The sequence below is a fragment of the Zalophus californianus genome, chromosome 16, assembly GCF_009762305.2.
Source record: "Zalophus californianus isolate mZalCal1 chromosome 16, mZalCal1.pri.v2, whole genome shotgun sequence".
Taxonomy (NCBI): Eukaryota; Metazoa; Chordata; class Mammalia; order Carnivora; family Otariidae; genus Zalophus; species Zalophus californianus.
In genome coordinates this window covers 56,845,963-56,865,576 of record NC_045610.1, presented here as the reverse complement: position 1 = coordinate 56,865,576, position 19,614 = coordinate 56,845,963, and the positions used below count along the sequence as shown (strand labels likewise).

At 49.4% G+C, this 19,614-nt stretch overlaps 1 protein-coding gene and 1 long non-coding RNA gene across 13 annotated transcripts in view; one reads left to right on the top strand and one right to left on the bottom strand.

Annotated features, from left to right (window-relative positions):
- Positions 1-17,253, bottom strand: part of TMEM94 (transmembrane protein 94) — a 34,736-nt gene extending 17,483 nt beyond the window's left edge. For 5 of the 12 annotated variants that reach the window (XM_027568317.2, XM_027568318.2, XM_027568321.2 and 2 more), the window contains exons 1-2: positions 7,372-7,467; positions 6,141-6,268 (exon numbers count right to left, since the gene is read on the bottom strand). In XM_027568317.2, coding sequence (XP_027424118.1) covers positions 6,141-6,268; positions 7,372-7,456 — 213 coding nt within the window. In that variant the 5' untranslated portion in view covers positions 7,457-7,467. Of the gene's footprint in view, positions 1-2,102; positions 2,284-5,632; positions 5,804-6,140; positions 6,269-7,371; positions 7,537-16,238 lie in introns of those variants that run through there. The other 7 variants (XM_027568326.2, XM_027568327.2, XM_027568323.2 and 4 more) reach the window with 6 other exon arrangements.
- On the top strand, positions 2,543-6,648 carry LOC113908191. The gene is made up of 3 exons (XR_003515384.2): positions 2,543-2,693; positions 5,460-5,597; positions 6,159-6,648. It is a non-coding gene; the product is annotated as an uncharacterized LOC113908191 (long non-coding RNA).
- Positions 17,254-19,614: the final 2,361 nt, after the last annotated feature.

Genomic DNA, 19,614 nt, shown 5'->3' with positions numbered 1-19,614 from the left:
ACTTCAGCATTTTCAAAGGAAATTAAGAAAGGGCCCTGGGCGAGCAGGCTCTGCCAGCCTTTCTCAAAATACAAGTTAGGCTGGGCACCCATGGGGAGACAGTGCAAGGATGCATATGGTTGGTTTGAGCAATAAGGACCCAATTCATACACACGCCATCTGAAGGTGTCCTCTTCTTGCCTCTGGGGCCAAGAAGGGTGAGAAAAACTGTCCCAGCCTTAAGTACCCAGAGGGAGTAAGAGATTCTTCCTGTTTCCCAGATGTTCAAAATCTCCCACCCTACCCCACTGCCAGACACCTCCCAGGATATTCCTGGGGAGAGGAGTGATGGCCAAAAGAGAACTCTACACCACAGGGGGGACAGGAGGCTGCCTCTCCACTTACACCAATGCTTTGCAGGTGAAAGCAACCCCATCCCCGCTGCTTTAAATGCTCAGGCTCAACTGGACCCAACAAAGTAACTCGAGGCTCTAGGAAGGCCACGCTTAGGAGATGCTGGCCACAAATGCCCATCAAGAGCTGGGCTTCTCCTCCCTGTTCCACCATCAAAGGGGGACCCTGGGGTGGGGGCTGGGGGGCACCTGGGTGGCTCAGTCAGTTAAGCATCCAATCTTGATTTCGGCTCAGGTCATGATCTCAGGGTCATGGGACTGAGCCCTGTGATGGGCTCCACGCTCAGCATGGAGTCTGCTTGTCCCTCTCCCCCTCCTTCTCACCACCCCGGCCCCCTGCCCTCTCCTCTCTTTCTCTGTCTCTCTCTCTCTCTCTCTCAAATAAATAAATTCTTTTTTTTTTTTTTTTTTCAAAAAGGGGGACACTGAGAGGGCATGGGGATTTAGATGAGCAGAAGGGTGGGGAAAGAACTCTATCTGTCCAATCAGACCTGCAAAAACTCCGCTACTGAACAGGACCAGTTCTATGGGGCCTGATGCTGAGCGTCTGGGGCAGTCTAATGAGTCTCCCAGGGCCAACACCCCTGAACTCTCTTGCACCCCCTTGGGTCAGGTTACGCAGGTGGCCCAGAGCCAAGAGCCCCGGCCCCCAGCCCTCGTCCTTTCAGGACTCCTCACAGGCTCTGTCCCCACGGCTGCTGTTTTCCTTCCCACTTCACCTATTTCGGGAGCAGAATGCAGGTCCCATAGGCTCAGGTAGATAGGTTACGAATTTAGACCGTGACCCTCAGCCTTGACAACAGCAGAGAGCTAATTAGAACTGGCCGGCCCTGGGGCGCCTGGGTGCCTGTCAGTGAAGCGTCTGCCTTCAGCTCAGGTCATGATCCCGGGGGCCTGCGATCGAGCCCCACGTCTGGCTCCCTGCGCAGCGGTGAGTCTGCTTCTCCCTCTGCCTCTGTGTGCTCTCATGCACGCACGCTCTCTCTCTCAAGCGAATAAATAAAATATTAAAAAAAAAAAAAAGAACTGGCTGGCCCCTGAACCAGGTCCCCACCATCACAGCTTTCTGGGCCAGTGCAGTTGGGGAGGGGACCCAAAGATGGACTCCAACATAATGCCTAAGTCGCTGAAGCTGGGTCTTTTGTAGTAGCCGTGATAAATCTCTTCTGAGCTTGGCCAGACACAAACCTTGTCTTCAGCCAGGCAAATCAAAGCCTCAAGCTTCTTCGTCCTCCAGGCTCAGGCTGACCTTAGCACTTCCACCCGTCTTCTTCCTCTTGCAGCTACCCAGATTGAGGAAGAAATCAGCCGGGCCCTGGCTGCTCCTATCTCAATGACCCATGTGGTCCAGCAAAAAAGAGCCCCCTGCCTGGCCCCGAGGAGGGCTGATATCCAGACCCGGGGCTTCCCATCACCTGTGCATGGAGACCCAGGTCCCAGCGTAACTCGACAGGATGCCCCACTGGGACACGCAGCTCCAGTCCTGCTCTGGGTGACTTGGGAGCCTGGCTGGCAGCTCCCGAGACACACAGGCATCATGGTTCCCATTCTCAGCCTCCTTCTTCAGTCCTAGCTACCTCATAATCTGAGCTGCCTCCGGTTCAGCACCCATCTTCAAGACTTGTGGCAATTGCTAAGCCAAAGCCTTGCACACAGAGCAGAGAACAAGGCGTTTGCAACAGAAATATAAAACCAAGTTAGCATACTCACTTTGGTGCATTTGCCCTGATGGGACATCCATAGCTCTGTCTGCTTAAAGAGCATGGGGTAGAGCCTGAGCCACAAGGAGTCAACTACAGAACTTCCAACACCACCCTCAAGGAGAGAGGAGAAGAAGCAGGAACGGGGGGGGGGGGGGCGGAGAGAGGAGAGAAAAAGAGGGGAGTGGGCCAGGGAGCGTGGGAGCGAGGAAGGAGCCGGAGCGGTGCCGCAGAGGATCCGTGCAGAGTGGAGCTTCAGTCTGCTGATTAATTCAGCCTATTTCCAGTCACGCTGCAGATTTAGGGAGGGAGGGAGGAGGCAGTGCAGCAACAGGGCTGTGGGAGGGAGGGAGAGGCAGGCGAGAGGGAGGGAGGAGAAAGTTTGTAGATGCTCTGCCAGATGCCCAGGAGCTTGGCCCATTCATCAGAGGCCACCGAGGGGTGAGCGGATGGGTGCCCGCAGCCAGCCGGGTGTGCGCGCATGGGGACGAGGAGACTGTGCTGGAGATGGCTGTGGGAGCCCGAGGGCAACCATGGCACCCAGGGCTACCTGGGCTCTCTCCCCAGACCACCCCTCCTTGGGCCCAAGTCACCGGGCAAGGTAGGTGCCCGCCATCCGTGAGAGTTCCCCGAAATCCCTCAGAGACTCCCAGTATGGAGCCACGCCAATAGCAGCTCTTCCCACACTTGTGGCTGCAGGACGGAGGGGACGGGGGACTTGCCCGTTATTAATAGCAGCACATCCAGCATGGAAGGGGGGAGGACTGGCAACTGAGAAGCCTGGAGCGGTGACTTCTAGGAGGCAGAGCAGGGGGCCAGAAGCCAGCGGAATAATCCAGTGGATGACTCCAGCAGAAGGGGGAAGAGACCACAGACAGGAAGGGCTTCTGAGGATTCCAATACCTAAGACCTAACACCTTCCCACCAGGTTGCCGGTGGAGGGGGGGGCACCCCCAACAGCAGAGCTCAGCCAGCAGCTGATAAACGCGCAGTCACATTTAGACATTTAGACACACCTGCCAAAGAGCTTCTGGGACAGGAGAGCCCTGTGGACACAAGGCCTCGATTCCCACCCAGTGACCTGTGGCTCCAGGAGCCGCAAGCAGAGACTGCGCATCACTCTGGGACCCTGAATTTGACACACAGGTGGCCCTGGGAGTAGACTGGAAACTTCTCGGCCTGTGTCCAGGCCACCCTTAGGAAGGGGCTGCAAAACCCCAAGGGAGAGGAAGCAGCCCAACAGGTCCAAGAACTAGAGAACACAGGCTGGAGCCTGAGCACTTTTCTCCAGGGCCCTGTTTCCCAGACAACGCCCACAACACCATTTCCACCATCTCCACCATCAACAGCTGCAGGGAGGCGAAGAGAAAGCCTCAGCTGAGTTCGAGCCAGTCTCTCCTCGCCCCCTTCTCTAGCACAGCTTCCTGGCCCCCCGCCCCACCTCTGCCAAATCTAGATCTGAATGGGAGCAGGAAAAGAGGGGCCAGGCAGTCCAGAGGTTAAGGGCAGGAGGTTCCCTGAGGTATAGGCCAGGGGGATGAGGGGTCAGCTGTGCAGTGGGCTGCAGCCTTAGCAAACTGCCAAGGAGAGACTGGCAACCCCCTTGCCCCTGCTCCCAGGCACACTTCCCCTTAGCTTTCTACCAAGGCCCTGCTCTTTGGGCGCCACAACTAAGCAAACTCTCCCTCCTGCATGACAGGCCCTGAAAAGAATAGCTCGCAGGGTCTAAGGGCTCTGCAAGACTCCCATCCTGCCCCCTTCCTACACTGCCCACCTCAGCAAGCAAAAAGGGGAGCACTGCACCCAAGAAACAGAAGCCCAGACGCTCACTGCTACAGCACGTCCACCACAGGGGACCGGGGACAGAGGAGAGGAGGTTCCGACAGGGACATGGAGGACTGGAAGGTCACGATGGGGGGGGTGGGGAGCAGAAAAGCAACCAGCAACAGCCACGCTGATCCTGGGCTATAGCCAGGGGACAACAGGCCCCTTTCAATCAACTTCCGCCATCCAGCTCTCTTCCCTCCCATGCCTCCAAGAAGCCCCGACTGCTGGAGGCCACCGGGGTAATCTTTAGAAGCCCATGTGAAAAGAAGCCGTTTCCAGTAAAGAAAGAAGGGAGAGACCCCGTAAGCTCACAAGCCATTTCCAGTAAAAACCCTGTCTGGTTCTATTTCTTAGTTGCTTGTACAGCTAGTTCCTCAGCTGGACTATAAGCCTCTCCAAGCCGGGGGCGACCTCCCCAGGGCCCAGAGCTCCACCAACCCCAAGGAGGTATTCCATGAATACGGCTGATGATATTTCTAGTTCAGGACTCATCTCTCCAGAAATCCAAAGAGGATAAGGAAAAATGGCCCCTGAGAGCTATCCATCCTGGGCTCTCAAGCGTTCCTCCTCAGGCTTGAGAGAGAAGCCAGCCCACTGGCTCACAGAACTATACTTTCCCAACTCACTAGGAAGTGGTGTTTCGGCAACAGGCTGGAACCAGGGACAATACTGTCCTGTTTTTGAGACACTCAGCCTCACCCAGGTAGGCTACCACATCACATAATAGCAAAGCTTCTAGAGGGTGCCCCCCGGAAGTGAACAGCTCTTGTAATTGGACGCAAGAGCCTTGCACCCAGGCTAGGGGAGAAGTCAATATGGCTGGTCCCCTCTGTGCCAATCACTCCTAGGATGGACACCTGCAGAACGGTCAGAAGTACCTGTGAACAGGAGGCCACACACACCTGCTTCGGGTTCAGGCCTCCAAGCCTGTTCCACAGCTTCCCCCAGAGGCACGGGAAGCCTGGAGCTGAATGAGTCAGTAGGCAGCCACGCACCCCCAGGGACCCAGCGTGTGGACCTACAGCTCCCTCTCCAGACCTTCCGAGATCTCTTTGGCAGGAAGGTCGCTGTCTATAAGTTCAGATTGATACTTACTGAGCCCTTGCTGCATGCCAGGCTCTATGCTAGGAGCCAGGGACACTGGAAGGAGGTGGGACAGATAGATTAGTTCAATACAGGGTGGCAGGCACAGTGGCGGAGATACTATGAACGCTGGAAGGAGGGACGTCTGGAGGGGGGAAGAGGGCTTATCAGGAGAAGGTGATGGCTCGTGAAGAAAGAACAGGAGGAGTTTGTCAGGAAAAAAGTAGGAGCCTAAATGTGGACAGTGTGTGCCCAAATTCTGAAGCATTCAGAATGACCAGTGCCAAAGGCCAAGGCGGGGGAGGCTAGGGACGTGGGGCCAACAGGCAGCAGCGGGATGATGGTGAGCTTCGCCTGCCACACTCAACTTTTCAGCAGGTGGAACGGAGCCACTGGTGACTTTTAAGCAGAGGTGACAAAAGGTCAGCTCTGCATTCCGGATACCTTTCTCTGACAGCAAGTGGAGAAAGGAGATCAGAGACAGAGGGACCCATAGGAAGCTGTGGCAGAAGTCCAGCCAAGAGATGGAAGGACCCCCTCTGGGGCAGTCTCCATCACAGGAAGGATACTCTGATGCCACCAAATCGACTGCCAGGTGAGGGCAGTGTACCTGGAGGCTGGGAGGCGTACCTGTTTCAGGCTGGGAGGAGGGGGCCGACCTTGCGGGTGCCTGGGCCTCCTGGCTCCTCACCTCCAGCTGGTTATGCAGCTGTGTTTGGAGTATGACTGGGGAGCTCTTCCCTAACCACAGAGAGGGTGCCCGACCATACTCAACATGGCTCAGCAGGTTGGGGCAGAGCCCTAGCAAAGAGCAAACAAACAAAATTACACACCCCTGGGCAAGAAGTGGAAGACTGGCTCGGAGCCAACCCAAATCAGAAACCTGCTCCCATGCCGCTGTGCTCACCGGTCCCCACCCTTTGTCCTGTGCTCCCAGCTCCCTGAGAGCTTCCCAGCCCAGCAACAGCACCCTCCTGGGGGGGTGGGTCGCCATCCCATACCCCCATCCTCAGAGCCACACCCCCTCTCTCACTTTTGGTTTAAAGCCCCCCAAAAGAGGACCTCCCAGGCCAACACAAGTAGAGAGAGTCCAACACAGCCACACAGACAATACCCAGCAGGGCACCAAACGGCCTACCGTGTGCTTCTCCTTCAGATCCATGAGCCCAGAGCACTGCAGGCATGCCCAGATGAATGTGGTCACCCCCAAAAGGAAGGCTCCTCCCCAGCATGGACAAGGCCCAGTGACTGTCACAGTCGCAGCATCTGGAGAGAAAGAAGGGAGAGACCCCGTAAGTCCAGGTTGCTGAGAAACACGACGGTGTTGTCTACACAGTAGAGTGGCACATGGAAAAGACTGGAGCCTGGGACACCAGAGCTCGGCCGGCCCTGTCCTGGCAATACAGCTTCCCTAGGCGCTTAGCTTCGGGCGGATTCCACTCTGAGGCTGGGAGGGAGAGGGCTGCCCGGGGCGCGCTGGAGGGCTGAAGATTCCCTCCTTCGAACCCTCATTTTCAGAGACACACACTGTTTTGCTCTGCATGTGCCCTTACTCGCTGACTTGCAGCAAGCAGGAAAACCCTTGGCTTCCCACCTTTTAAAAAAATAAAGATTATGGGGCACCTGAGTGGCTCAGTTGGTTAAGCATCTGCCTTCAGCTCAGTCATGATCTCGGGGTCCTGGGATCGAGTCCCATGTCAGGCTCCCTGCTCAGCGAGGAGCCTGCTTCTCCCTCTCCCTCTGCCCCTCTCCCCTGCCTGTGCTCTCTCTTGCAAATAATAAATAAATAAATAAATAAATAAATAAATAAATAAATAAAAAGAACCCCAGCCTTCCAAGTTCCCACCTGAGCTTTAAAAAAAAATAAATAAAATAAAGACTAGGGGAACCCAGCTGGCTCAGTTGTAAGTTTGAGCCTAAGCTGGGTGTAGAGATTACTTAAATAAATAAAAACTTGAAAAAAAAGGTAAAGATTAGGAAAACAATTAATTAATTTTAAAAATAAATAAAGGTTAGCGTTAAGGTAAACTGGACCCCACGCACACGTGCCCGCACACACGCACACCTATACACACAGGCCACACGCACGCGTGCCCACGTGCCATAGAGCTGAGCCTCTCGTGTGCTTTGCTGACAGGGCAGTGCTCACCGGGCACCTGGGCAGATACCTGCCAGGATGCGTGATCCAATCTGACAACAATCTGGAAAATGAAGACTAGCCCTACCTCCCCACACAACCCCGGGACCCTCACCCATCCATCCTGGCAGCCAACACACTTTAATAATTTCAGGCCAGGGAGTGTTTGGGTAGAGTGTCCCTGAGTAATCTGGTTTGGTGCCCAGTGACGACTTGTGGAGAAGGCACTAACCTGCTGACAGGGGCAGTTCTTTCTGGGGCCTGTAGCAAAGCCTCAGTAAGTGGAGCTGGTCAGAAGCCCAGGAGAACTGATCCATAAAAGAGCTGTCTAGAAACAAGAAAAAAGCTGTGTCCAGAGACCCCAGCCAGGAGGCTGAGGCTCTGCAGCCACCAACCCCACGCCGAAACCCCATGTGACCCCTCACAAGGCAGCACTAGTACTGCCCGCATGGGCCTGCGCTTCCCCATCTCTCCCGACCCCTGCAGGCCCTCTGCAGCCGAGGCTTTCGGAGCTGAGTGAGCTAGCCCTGGAGGGTCAGCCACAGGCAGGGATGCTGGAAGCAGCCGCGCAACGCACTGACATTTGGTCTTTGGCAGCCAACGGAAATGGGATCCTGAGAGGACAAATGCACATCTCCCCAAGGCCACTCTGACTCACCCAGCCCAGGCCTTGTTTACGAGTACAGCTCAAGGTCCCCGTGCACCCCGTCCCAGCAGGGGCTGGATGAGGCAGTCGCCACACAGGGCAAGGCACCAGAAGCCAGATGGGGACTGTGTTTGGCTCCTTCTGCCAACACAACAGGAGTGAAATAACTCTGCTGGAGTTGGAACCGCAGCATGCAGAGGGCAGCCAGAAGCAGGACATTTTTCTAAGAGTCTCTGTTTTCCCATCACTCCATACATGGGATTCTGGGAAAGAGCTGTCCTCAACTGTCTGATCTGAAACCAGCAGCTAGATCCTTAAAAGGCCAGTTCTACCCCTGGTCCATTGTGAGAGAAAGCACAGGTTTCAGAGCAAGATACCCCTGGTTCCAGGGTGTATCCTGGCTCCAACATGTATCAAACGCCAAGTGACCTTCACATATTACTTGTCTCCCTGAGCCTCAGTGTCTTGGTTCATAGAATGATGCCTATATCACAAAGAAGCAACAAGAATGACATGAAATATTATATGCAGAGGGTCCAGTGCAGTAGTTAGCAAATACTAAGTCTTAATAAGTACTTGCCATTACTATCACCAGGAAATGAGAAATATGAACAAAGTGCCACGTAGGTGAAGAGTAAAGACTCAAAAGGAAGGAGAAGAGGGGTGCCTGGCTGGCTCAGTAGGTAGAGCATGGGACTCTTGATCTTGGGGTCATGAGTTCAAGCCCCAGGCTGGGCCTAGAGCTTACTTAAAAAAATAAGAAGAAGAAGAAGAAAAAATAAATGAAAGGCATAAAGATTGCAAAGAAACATGTAAAACTGTCTTTATTTGCAGAAGACTAGATCATATAGGAAAAATTCTAAGGGACAAAACAAATAGGTATGCAAGGTTACAAGATACAAGGTCAAAATACAAAATACAAATATAGATTAAATTCCTATATGCTAATATAGGAATGAAATATAGCAAATGAAATATAGCAAACCTAATGAAATATAGCAAATACTTAGGAATGACTTTTTTTTTTAATTTTATTTATTTATTTGAGAGAGAGAGAATGAGAGCGAGAAAGCACATGAGAGGGGGGAGGGTCAGAGGGAGAAGCAGACTCCCCGCTGAGCAGGGAGCCCGATGTGGGACTCGATCCAGGGACTCCAGGATCATGACCTGAGCCGAAGACAGTCGCTCAACCAACTGAGCCACCCAGGTGCCCAGGAATGACTTTTAAAAACATATATGTAAGGCCTGTACACTGTTGAAATTCAAGACCTAAATAAATAGATATGCCATGTTCATGGGTTGGAAGACTCAATATTAATATTAAATAAATATTAATCAAATTGAATGCTAACATTTATATTAATATATTCATCCCATAACCCTGAGATCATGACCTGAGCCAAAACCAAGAGTCAGATGCTTAACTCACTGAGCCACGCAGGTGCCCCCAATATCAATACACACCCATTAGAATGATTACAATGAAAAAGACTGACAATATTTAGTGTTGCTGAGGATATGAGCTCATTAATTGTTGGTGGGAATGTCACGTGGTACACCCACTCTGGAAGACATTTTGGCAGTTTCTGATAAAGTTGAGTATCCACTCACTAGATGTCCCAGTAATGAAAACATACTTCCTCAAAAAGAACTGTATACAAATGTTCATGGCATCTTTATTCAAAATAGCCAAAAGCTGGAAACAATCCAAATGTCCACTCACACGTGAATGAACTGTGGTATATCCATACAATGGAATTCTGCCCAGGAACCAAACAGAATGAGGTACTGATACACACAACAATGTGGCTGAATCTTAAAAACATTTGCTGAGTGAAAGGAGCACAAAAGAGCACATAGCATATGATCCCATTTCCATAAAACTTAGAACAGGCAAAACTAATCTATAGTGACAATAAGCAGATGAGGGGTTACCTAGGGGTCGTGGGGAGGGAAAGACTGCAAAGGGCACAGGGGTCTTTTGTTCAATATCTTGATTGTGGGTAGTGGTTACAAGGGTGTATACATTTGCCAAAATTCTTTGAACTATATAGTCAAGTAGGTGCATTTTATCATGTGGAAATAATGCCTCAGTAGGTAGAGTTGATTTCTAAAAAGTAAGGTGGGATCTAAGATCCAACTAAATCAGTTCTACCAACCTCTGAAATGCCTAGCACATGCAAGTCTTGGTGGATAGAAAAGAGAAGGGTTGATGAAGGAAACAGACATTTATCCAGTGCCTACTGTGTGTAATAACTGTACGCATTCACTAAGGGTAAGGAATGGTCCTGTTTTCACAAAAGTATAAAATATGGTCCCTTCACAACAGGGATTTATAACACAGCAGGGTTTTGAAGATTCTGAGAAAATATAACTAATATTCAAGTTGGCATTGAAATACTAAATGAGAATTGCAAACGGGGGTGGGGGAGGCCAGGAATCCCTTCCTAGAAGAGGCCAAGGCCCAGGACACCCGGGTGGTACAGTTGGTTGAGCAGCTGACTCTTGATTTTGGCTCAGGTCATGATCTCAGGGTTGTGAGATCGAGCTGTGCTTCAGGCTCCATGCTTAGCTTGGAGTCTGCTTGAGATTCTTTCTCCCTCTCCCTTCTGCCCCTCCCCCAGCTCACGCTAAATAAATAAATAAATAATTTTTCAAAAACAACTTTATTAATTCATTTGAGAGAGAGTATGTGAGTAGGAGAGAGAGGTAGAGGGAGAAGCAGGCTCCCCGCTGAGCTGGGAGCTGGATCAGGCCTTGATGCCAGGACCGGAGATCAGGACCTGAGCCGAAGGCAGACGCTTAACCACTGAGCCAGCCAGGCGCCCCTAAATAAATAAAATCTTAAAAAGCAGCAGCAGCAGCAGCCACCAAGGCCCAAGCAGTGCACTTAGGAAAGCTTCAGAGCGAGAAGAGGGAGAACAACCCCAGCAAGAACTAGAAGTCTCAACCAAGGCACCGAGGAAGAAAAGCATGGAGCCTTTTTCAAAGATGGTGATCTGGGGCGCCCGGGAGGCTCAGTCGGTTAAGAGTCCGACTCTTGATCTCAGCTCAGATCTTGATCTCAGGGCGTGGAACCTGCTAAAAAAAAAGAAAGATGGTGATCTGATCTGTTCAATTAGAACAGAAGACCTAAGTAAGAGAGAAGAAATGAAGGACGACATCAAGCGGGGAATCAGGAGCCAAAATGCCCAGGCGTACGAAGGCCAAAACAAAGTGACCGTGGGGAGGGGCGCCTGGGTGGCTCAGCCGTTAAGCGTCTGCCTTCGGCTCAGGTCATGATCCCAGGGTCCTGGGATTGAGCCCCGCATCAGGCTTCCTGTCCGCGGGAAGCCTGCTTCTCCCTTTCCCAGTCCCCCTGCTTGTGTTCCCTCTCTCGCTGTGTCTCTCTCTGTCAAATAAATAAATAAAATCTTAAAAAAACAAAAACAAAAACCACAAAGTGACCGTGGGGAGTCACCAAAGGTTTCTGAGATGGTCCCAGTATTTTAAGAGGGTAGAGAATGGATCGCTATCTCTCTGTCAAATAAATAAATAAAATCTTTAAAAAAAATTAAAAATAAAAAAAGAGCTAAGGGGGTGCCCAAGGTTCAGGTTGAGGGTGAGCTGAGGAGTTGGCTGTCCTGCTAATTCCTTCCAACACAACCTTCATTAGCTGTGCTTTCCACCGAAAACATAATGGGGTGGACCGCATTCAGCTGAGTCGCTGTGCCCAAAGGCTACTGACTGATGGACTGATTTCAGCTGGAGGGAGGTTTTTAATAACAAGCCTCAGGGTTCTATCCTTGGTGGCATCCTAATCAATATTTTTTTTAAGATTTTATTTTTTATTTATTTGACAGAGAGAGAGACACAGCCAGAGAGGGAACACAGCAGGAGGAGTGGGAAAGAGAAAAGCAGGCTTCCTGCAGAGCAGGGAGCCCGATGCAGGGCTCAATCCCAGGACCCTGGGATCATGACCTTGAGCCAAAGGCAGACGCTTAATGACTGAGCCACCCAGGCGCCCCAAGCGATATCTTTTACATAATTGGAGCTGTATAGAAAAATGGAACAGGCTGCCCTGAGTGGCAATGAGCTCCCCAGCACTAGAGGGATCCAAGCAGAGGCTGGGAAATTATGGAGATAATAAATACATCAGGTAGCAAATAAGAGATAACCTTTTATGACGTCCTCTAACCCTGAGAGACAAGGAGATCAAGAAATCCAGCAACTTCTACACATGAAAAGATGCTCAGTTCCACTTATAATAAGAGACATCCACATTAGACTACCCCGAGAGAACAAAGTTTGGAAGGCCTTCAGCACCGACTTCAAGGCTTATAAAGCCACAGTAATTAAGGCAATGTGGTATTGACTTGGTAATAGAAAATCCAAAAATAGATCAGATATATATATGGTCAATCGATTTTTGAGAAGGCTGCAAAGGCAGTTCGATGGAGAAAAGGTAGTCTTTTCAACAGACTGCACTGGAAAAATTGAACATTCAGATTTAAAAAAAACTTGGAAATACAGCTTTGCACTATATACAAAAATTAACTAACAATGGATCCTACACCTAAATGTAAAACTATAAGATAGGAGAAAATCTTGGTGACTTTGGTTTAGATTTCTTAAATATCCAAAGCACAACCCACAAAAAAAACTATTAAGTTGGAACTGAGTGGCTGGAGACAAGAGTGGGAGGGGAGAAATTTGACTGTATATATTTTTGTACCTTTTGATTTTCAAACCATGTGAATGTATCAAATGTATCTTTAGAAAGTTAGCAACCTCTCACTTCTGGATATATGCCCAGATGAAGTGAAAACAGGGACTCCAACAACTATTTGTACCCCCATGTGCACAGCAGCATTATTCACAACAGCCAAAAGGTGGGAGCAACCCAAGCGTCCATCAATAGATGAATGGATAAATAAAATGTGGTCCACACGTACAATGGAATATTACTCCACCTTAAAAAGGAAGAATATTCTGCTATATGCTACGACACGGATAAACCTTAATGACCTTACACAAGGACAAATGTTGTGGGATTCCTGTTATTTGAGGTGCCTGGAGTAAGCAAACTTAGACAGACAGCAAGTAGAATGGTGGTTTCCAGGGACTGGGGGCAGGAGGGGAGATGAGGATGTAGTGTTAATGGGGACAGAGTTTCAGTTTGGGCAGATGAGAAAGTTCTGGAGATGGATGGCGTGGATGGTTAAACAACAGTGTCAATATACTTCATGCCACTGAATCGGTTAAAACAGTCGATTTTATGTTATGTATATTTTTCTACAATAACAAAAAAATCACTAACTTCTGATTTTGCAATTCGCTGTGGTTTATGTTACTAAGCAATATTCTCCCCTTTAAGGATATAGATGCTCTTTTAAACACACCTTTGATTTTCTCTCCAGTGTGTATCTTTTCCAAGTATCTCCCAATATTTTTCTGTTCACCTCCCTACTAATGGATATTGCTATCACGCATCTCTTTCTCAAAAGGATCCTGAAATTAAGAAGACTGGGATCGTATAATTACACTAAGATTTCTGGTTTCCCAAAGGCCGCTGTAAGCCCTGAAAGGGTCTCCTTCCTTTGGCACCCCCGACTCCCCCACCACTTGGGTCTCCAGGGCTAGGGAAACCCAAAGCAATCAGTGTGAGATGGGCCCAGCTTGAGACAGGCATCCTGGCGGGTTGAAATCTGGCCCTTACCCTACTTGCCGTGCCATGTGACCAATACTGTTTACTCCTGTCTCAGCAGCCACAGGCAAAGCTTATTATTACACAAACCCCTGATCATCAAACCACACATTCTGGCTGGCGGGTCAGTTCCAGAAGAAAAAAACATTCCTGCTATAGCTCTGGCCTACCCTTTAGTTCACCTGTGCTACTAGAAACAAATCCAGGCGTGGAAACGAGGGTTCAAACAATGTTTTTAAAAGAGCCTAGCTTTTAGGTAAAGAAAGACACTCTCAAGGAAACAACAGTGACACAATAACAAGATAAAAAATATTGACACACATTTACCAGTGGAGAAGTGCCAACCATGACCTAGAACCTTCTCACTTGAACACCAGGAATGGATTTAGAGGCTTTGGGTCTTTCCAACTCAGACTGTTTGTAAGAGCTCACCCTCCACTCACCAGTTAAGGTTCAAGAAAGCCTCCGGTATAGGTATTATTTACACTAGTGCTCCTCCCCCTCCCTAGAAATTGCTTCCCGAAGCCAATGTTAGGGAAAGAGCAGTGGGGAAGAACCAAAGGATCGTGACCTTCACTTCTCATTAGTCCGGCAGGAGTTAAGCTTTCCAAAAGGCTGATTCTCAACACTTGGACCTGGCACTCCCTAGCAACTCCTCAAAATAGAAATGTGAAGGGCTTTCTGTTTTCTTCCATCTCACTGCCCAGCCCTGGCTCTCCCTGTCTAATCTTCTGATGTCGTGTCACCACAAAAACAAGAGGCAGGGTAGGGGTGGGGGGAAGTTCAAGGGCAGTTAACTCTCAATTATTTGGCAACTGATTATCAAGCGGATGGTTTGTACTTCACCTCCCTAGTGAAGGAACTGTTCTGTGGTGTCCACCAGTTTCTCTATTTGAAGTTCTAACAAAAAGAACCAGTGAACAAGGAAGTTAAAGCTAACACAGCAGCTAAAATAAGACTACAGAGAATTTGTGGATTTTATTTGAACGTGCTGCCCCTGTTCCAGGGTTAATAATAGGCTACATTCTGATGTGTTCTGATCTGTAGAGTGATTTGCACACTTTTTTATTCCATGGGCCATTTTTATTTGATTCTAGATGAGAACCTTACCTGTGTCATTGTATAATAAAAAAAATTAAAACTACCTGTTAGAATACTAAGATCAGCCCTTCTTTTGCCAAGATTATCATAAAGACATACCAGAGTGGCACTTCTTCCTTCCGCGGTTCTCAAACTTTTTCTGCCTCCACACTGTTCTTATACAAAACCCATCCCCATTAATAACACTACAACATTATAATTGTTCCCCCCAAAAAACGGAGGAGGCTACCTTGCTTAGACTCCTTGCCTTCCTGCCCTCTCAAGTGATAATCATTGAAATCATTTCACCCCAAAATATATAGAAAGACCACAATAAATATTAATACAAGAAATCAGTCAGGGAATACCTGCTCGTTACTTACAAATAATGAATGCAAAAATGTATTAAGAACCTAGTAAGTGCTATCCCCCGTTCTCTATCTACCTAGAGATAGAGATCCTCCACATACTATCTCTAATGAAGCCATCACTCTGCAAGAAGCTCAGAGAAGTTAAGGAACTTGATTTCTCAATCACACCTAGAAAACAACTGATCTGGTGAACAAAGAACTTAAGAATCTAGACTTCAAAGTTCCAATCCTGACTCCAGGTGACCCTGGCCTTGCCCCTTTGCCTCTCCCAAAAGTTACTCTCCACCTTTATAAAATAAAAACGTGAAAACTCCTCCCTCCCCACTTCCACCGTCTAAGAGTACCGGGGGAATGACTGAAGTATGTCGCTGAAGCTGAGTGTGTGGGACAAAGCATGAGAAAACTCTCATCTCCTCCGATGCAAAAATCACAGGCTTGAAAGGAAAACTAGATTCAGTACAAAGCTCCCTCCTTTTTTCCCCTAGAGCCACACAAAAACTCGGAAGAGAGGGTGGGATGCAGCAGCACGTGACCAAATCAACGAACACGCCAAAGTGCAGCCTGTGGTTCCACACCAATGAAAGAAGGGCAGGGTTTCCCTGGCATCTGGCACCCGGCAGGGGCTCACATCGTGGCACGCGAGGGACTGCGAGACTGGACTTCAGGGGTGTGCGGCAGGGGAAGGAGGGCACAGCGCACAGCACGGCAGTCGGTTTGCAAGATGGCAAGTATGTTCCTATAGTTGCTTCTAAGGAGTCTTTAAACGTTTCTGGAAAGACGGAAAGAAGAAAAAAAAAAAAAAGGGCAGGGCACGGTCGCCACTCTGGGTTAAGGCCCTTCGGCTCCATCCGCCCGGACACCGGACGCGGTCAGCACGAGGGCCCGGGCAGCAGCTGAGAGCGCGCTCAAGGGGCACAACGGTCTGAACTGGGGCCGGGGGTGCGGGTCCCCGAGGCCCCTAAATACGCTGGGCGTCGGCGTTGGAAGCCCCCTGAGCCAGGGCCCAGACACCACGCACGAGACAGGGACAGGGATTCATTGTTGGCAGGAGGCTTCGATCTGACGCGGGACCCCCAAAGGGCCAAGCGAGGACCGAGGACAAGTGTGAGCACCTGGGGAAAGGAAACGGCCAGGAGCTGGAGGCAAGAGCCCGTCCCTTGACTCCCCCTTCGAAGAGATCCCCCGAGGCCAATTCTTGGGTGCAGACCCCAGACTCCTCTCTTTGGCCAAGAATCCAGAGGGCGTGAAGGCCGAGCCCCACGCCCCCTTGCTTCCCTGCTCCCCTTGCTTCGGGCCACGGGCCGTCTCGTACTTACCGGGGCCCGGGGGTCTGTCTTCCTCGCCCGCGTCCTCTTCCCTCCCTGCCCCCTCCTCACTTCGCGTCCCCTCCTCCAGGGGCCGCGGCCATGTCCGTTGCTGGCAACGCTAAAGGGGCTTGCCGCCCTTCTCGGACAACCCGGACGCCGCTAGCAGGCTAAAGTTCTGGACGCCGATTGGTGGAAATCCGAGACGGTGGGGATTCCTGGCTTCTTATTGGCTCTGGGGAGCGCTAGACTGTAGCTGAAACAGTCCCTCTGGGAGCCTGGCGGAATTAAGGGCCGAGTGATACCGGCGGGAGAGTAGGGACCCGCTGACCATCCATGGGTGTGTTGCTCTGGCTGTTTCAGGTGCAGAGGTCCTGACTAGAGGCGAGGGCAACGGTTTCCACCTCAATTACTTTCCCTACGTATATCCTAAAAAGATAGAGCCCCGCCCAAGCGATTTTTCTTTTTAAAATCAGCCCTTTTGTAGAACGCCACTATCTCCTACTTCTTCTAAGCTCCCCCCTTGTTGCTGTGAACAAATGTCTAGAGACACCTAGCTCAGAGACCTCGGAGAGAGTCCCTCAGAGACTAATACTGCAACCAACCCAAAACTGGAGAACCTAAGGCAATACTTCAGTTTTCCCTTCAGCTCAGCTGTATTCTGAAGGGAAAAACAAGTTAAAAAAAATTTTTTTTTCCCCCTAGATAATTAAAGAAATCGCTTGGGAGAGCTCTCTTGGGAAAACAATGCGAGCCTGTGTCAGTATTTACTTCAGTTTTCCCAGAGATGGAAATCTGGAGACTTGGTTTTTTGTGTCTTGTATTTCAATCTGTTTATAAAATCGGAAGAGGGTCATGGCTGGCCCTGGGAAGTAAGAACCCCTTTCCCCTATTAATGAATTTAATTATGTAATTAAAATCTCTCTTCTCAGCTGAACAGGAAGACATTTTGGTACCTAATCTTGTGTGTTTCAACTGTTTTAGCAGTTGCTTAAAACAGTGATAGAATCATGTTACCCTTCTGCACACAAAAATCTGCAGTTTATCTTTGCAAATAGATGTCTATCTATACAAAGAGATCTCTGTATCCTTCTGCCTGACATTCAAAGTCCCTCATAAATCAACTCAAATATATGTTTCCAGGCTAATTCCCCACAGGCCAAACTCTTCCTGCGGCCACATAGATTGACCATCTCCTAAATGCATCTGGAACCCTCCCACCTCTGCTCTTTTGCCCAAGAGGTTCCTACCCTTTGAAGATTCCTTCCTACCAATAAAGCCAACCTTCAAATACACGCCCATCCTGTAAATTCACCTCCAACGCTCCCTGCCTCAAAGACTTCCCTGACTTTTAGTCATCGAAATTCTCTCTCTCTCCCATGCTGTGCCTCTTTGTGTCTCCATTGCTACCCATACAAAAGTAATGCTTTGTACGGTATTATTTTTGTAAGACCTGAAGCACCCTAAAGGCAGCTGGCTTATCCTGGCAGTCCTCACAGCACCTTACTCAGAGCCTGTACCCGGTAAATGTTTGCTGAATTGAATTAGCCAATTGCCTGTGCCTTATGTCTTTCCACTTCATCCCAGAAGGTTTACATGGCTACATTTGGAAGGTGAACAAATGTAACATAGTCATCCTGCCCTGCTCCACCCTGTACCCCAGTCATCTCTGGCCACACTTGGTTCTCCGCTCCACTGTATTTTATGAATATCACTCAACAAACTTAAACTGTGTGCCTACCAGTTTCACAGTCCTTCACCCTCTGACCATCCCCTCTGTCAGTACCCCCAGGCATAAAACTTTGCCAAAGAAGTAAATCAAATCAAGCCAAAACATGCCAGTGCACCCCGTCTCAGTTCACCCTGGCAAGACTTTTTGCAGCTTTGAGGTCCCTGTGACCATGTCTTGATGGCTGTCTAGTGATACCAGGCAACTGTACCAGACCTTCATTTTTCTGGAGCCTCCTCTGTCTCTGTACCAAAATAACCTCAAGGCGAGGGGCGCCTGGGTGGCTCAGTCAGGTAAACAGCCAACTCTTGATTTCGGCTCAGATCATGATCTCAGGGTCGTGGGATCAATCCTCACTTTGGGCTCTGTGCTCAGTGTGGAGTCTGCTTGAGATTCTCTCTCTCCATCTCCGACTGCCCCTCCCTCTGCTCTCTCTCTCTCTCTCCAATAAATAAATCTTAAAAAATAGTAATAAACGATGCAGAAACCAAGGCCTTCCAGTGGAGATTTCTCATCTACTTCTATTTCTTCCTCAACATTCCTCCAAAAAAGACAGACCCCTCTTCCTTTCCCCATCTGTATCCTCCGTCCCTTCCCCTACCCCAGCGTCACATGCTATCTCCCATCCCCAGGCCTCAGTTTATCCTGTTCACTGGGCCTGAAATGCCTCTCACGTCCTTTCTTCCTGGCTAACTCCCTATCCTTGATGATGATGGTCCTCTCTGTTTGCTCCTCATTCCCTCAGACAACAGTATCACTTCACTTACCACATTGTTTTCTGTCTTTGACAGGAAGATAATAAGGCATTAGTGTCAACTATATACACTTCAATTTAAGGGGCCCCTGGTTGGTGCAGTCAGTTAAGCATCCGACTCTTGATTTTGGCTCAGGTCATGATCTCAGGGTCATGGGATTGAGCCCTGTGATGGGCTCCGTGCTCAGCGTGGAGTCTGCTTGAGATTCTCCCTCTCCCTCTGCCCCCCACCAAATAAATAAAATATCTTTTTTAAAGATTTTATTTATTTATTCATGAGAGAGAGAGAGAGAGAGAGAAGCAGAGGGAGAAGCAGGCTCCCAAGGAACAGGGAGCCCAATGCGGGACTCGATCCTAGGACCCTGGGATCATGACCTGAGCCGGAGGCAGACGCTTAACCATCTGAGCCACCCAGGTGCCCCTAAATAAAATATTGTTAAAAAATAAAAATAGGGATGCCTGGGTGGCTCAGTCAGTTGAGCGTCTGCCTTTGGCTTAGGTCATGATCTCAGGGTCCTGGGATCGAGCCTTGTATCGGGCTCCCCGCTCAACGGGGAGTCTCCTTGTCTCCCTCTACCCCTCCCCTCTGCTTGTGCTCTCTCTCTCTCTCAAATAAATAAAATCTTTTAAAAAATAATAAATATTTACAAAATTAAAATTACCATAAAATTGGAACGCCTGGCTGGCTCAGTTGGAAGAACAAGACTCTTGATCTCAGGGCTATGAGTTTGAGCCCCACACTGGGTGTACAGATTACTTGAATAAATAAAAATCTTTTTAAAAATTGCAATAAAATAAAGAAGACCTATAATGCCATAAATAATAATAGTAATAGCAATAATAATCACATGTGAGTATCCACAATCTCTTCTTTTCCTCTCACCTGCTAAGGAAGATTCTGTCTG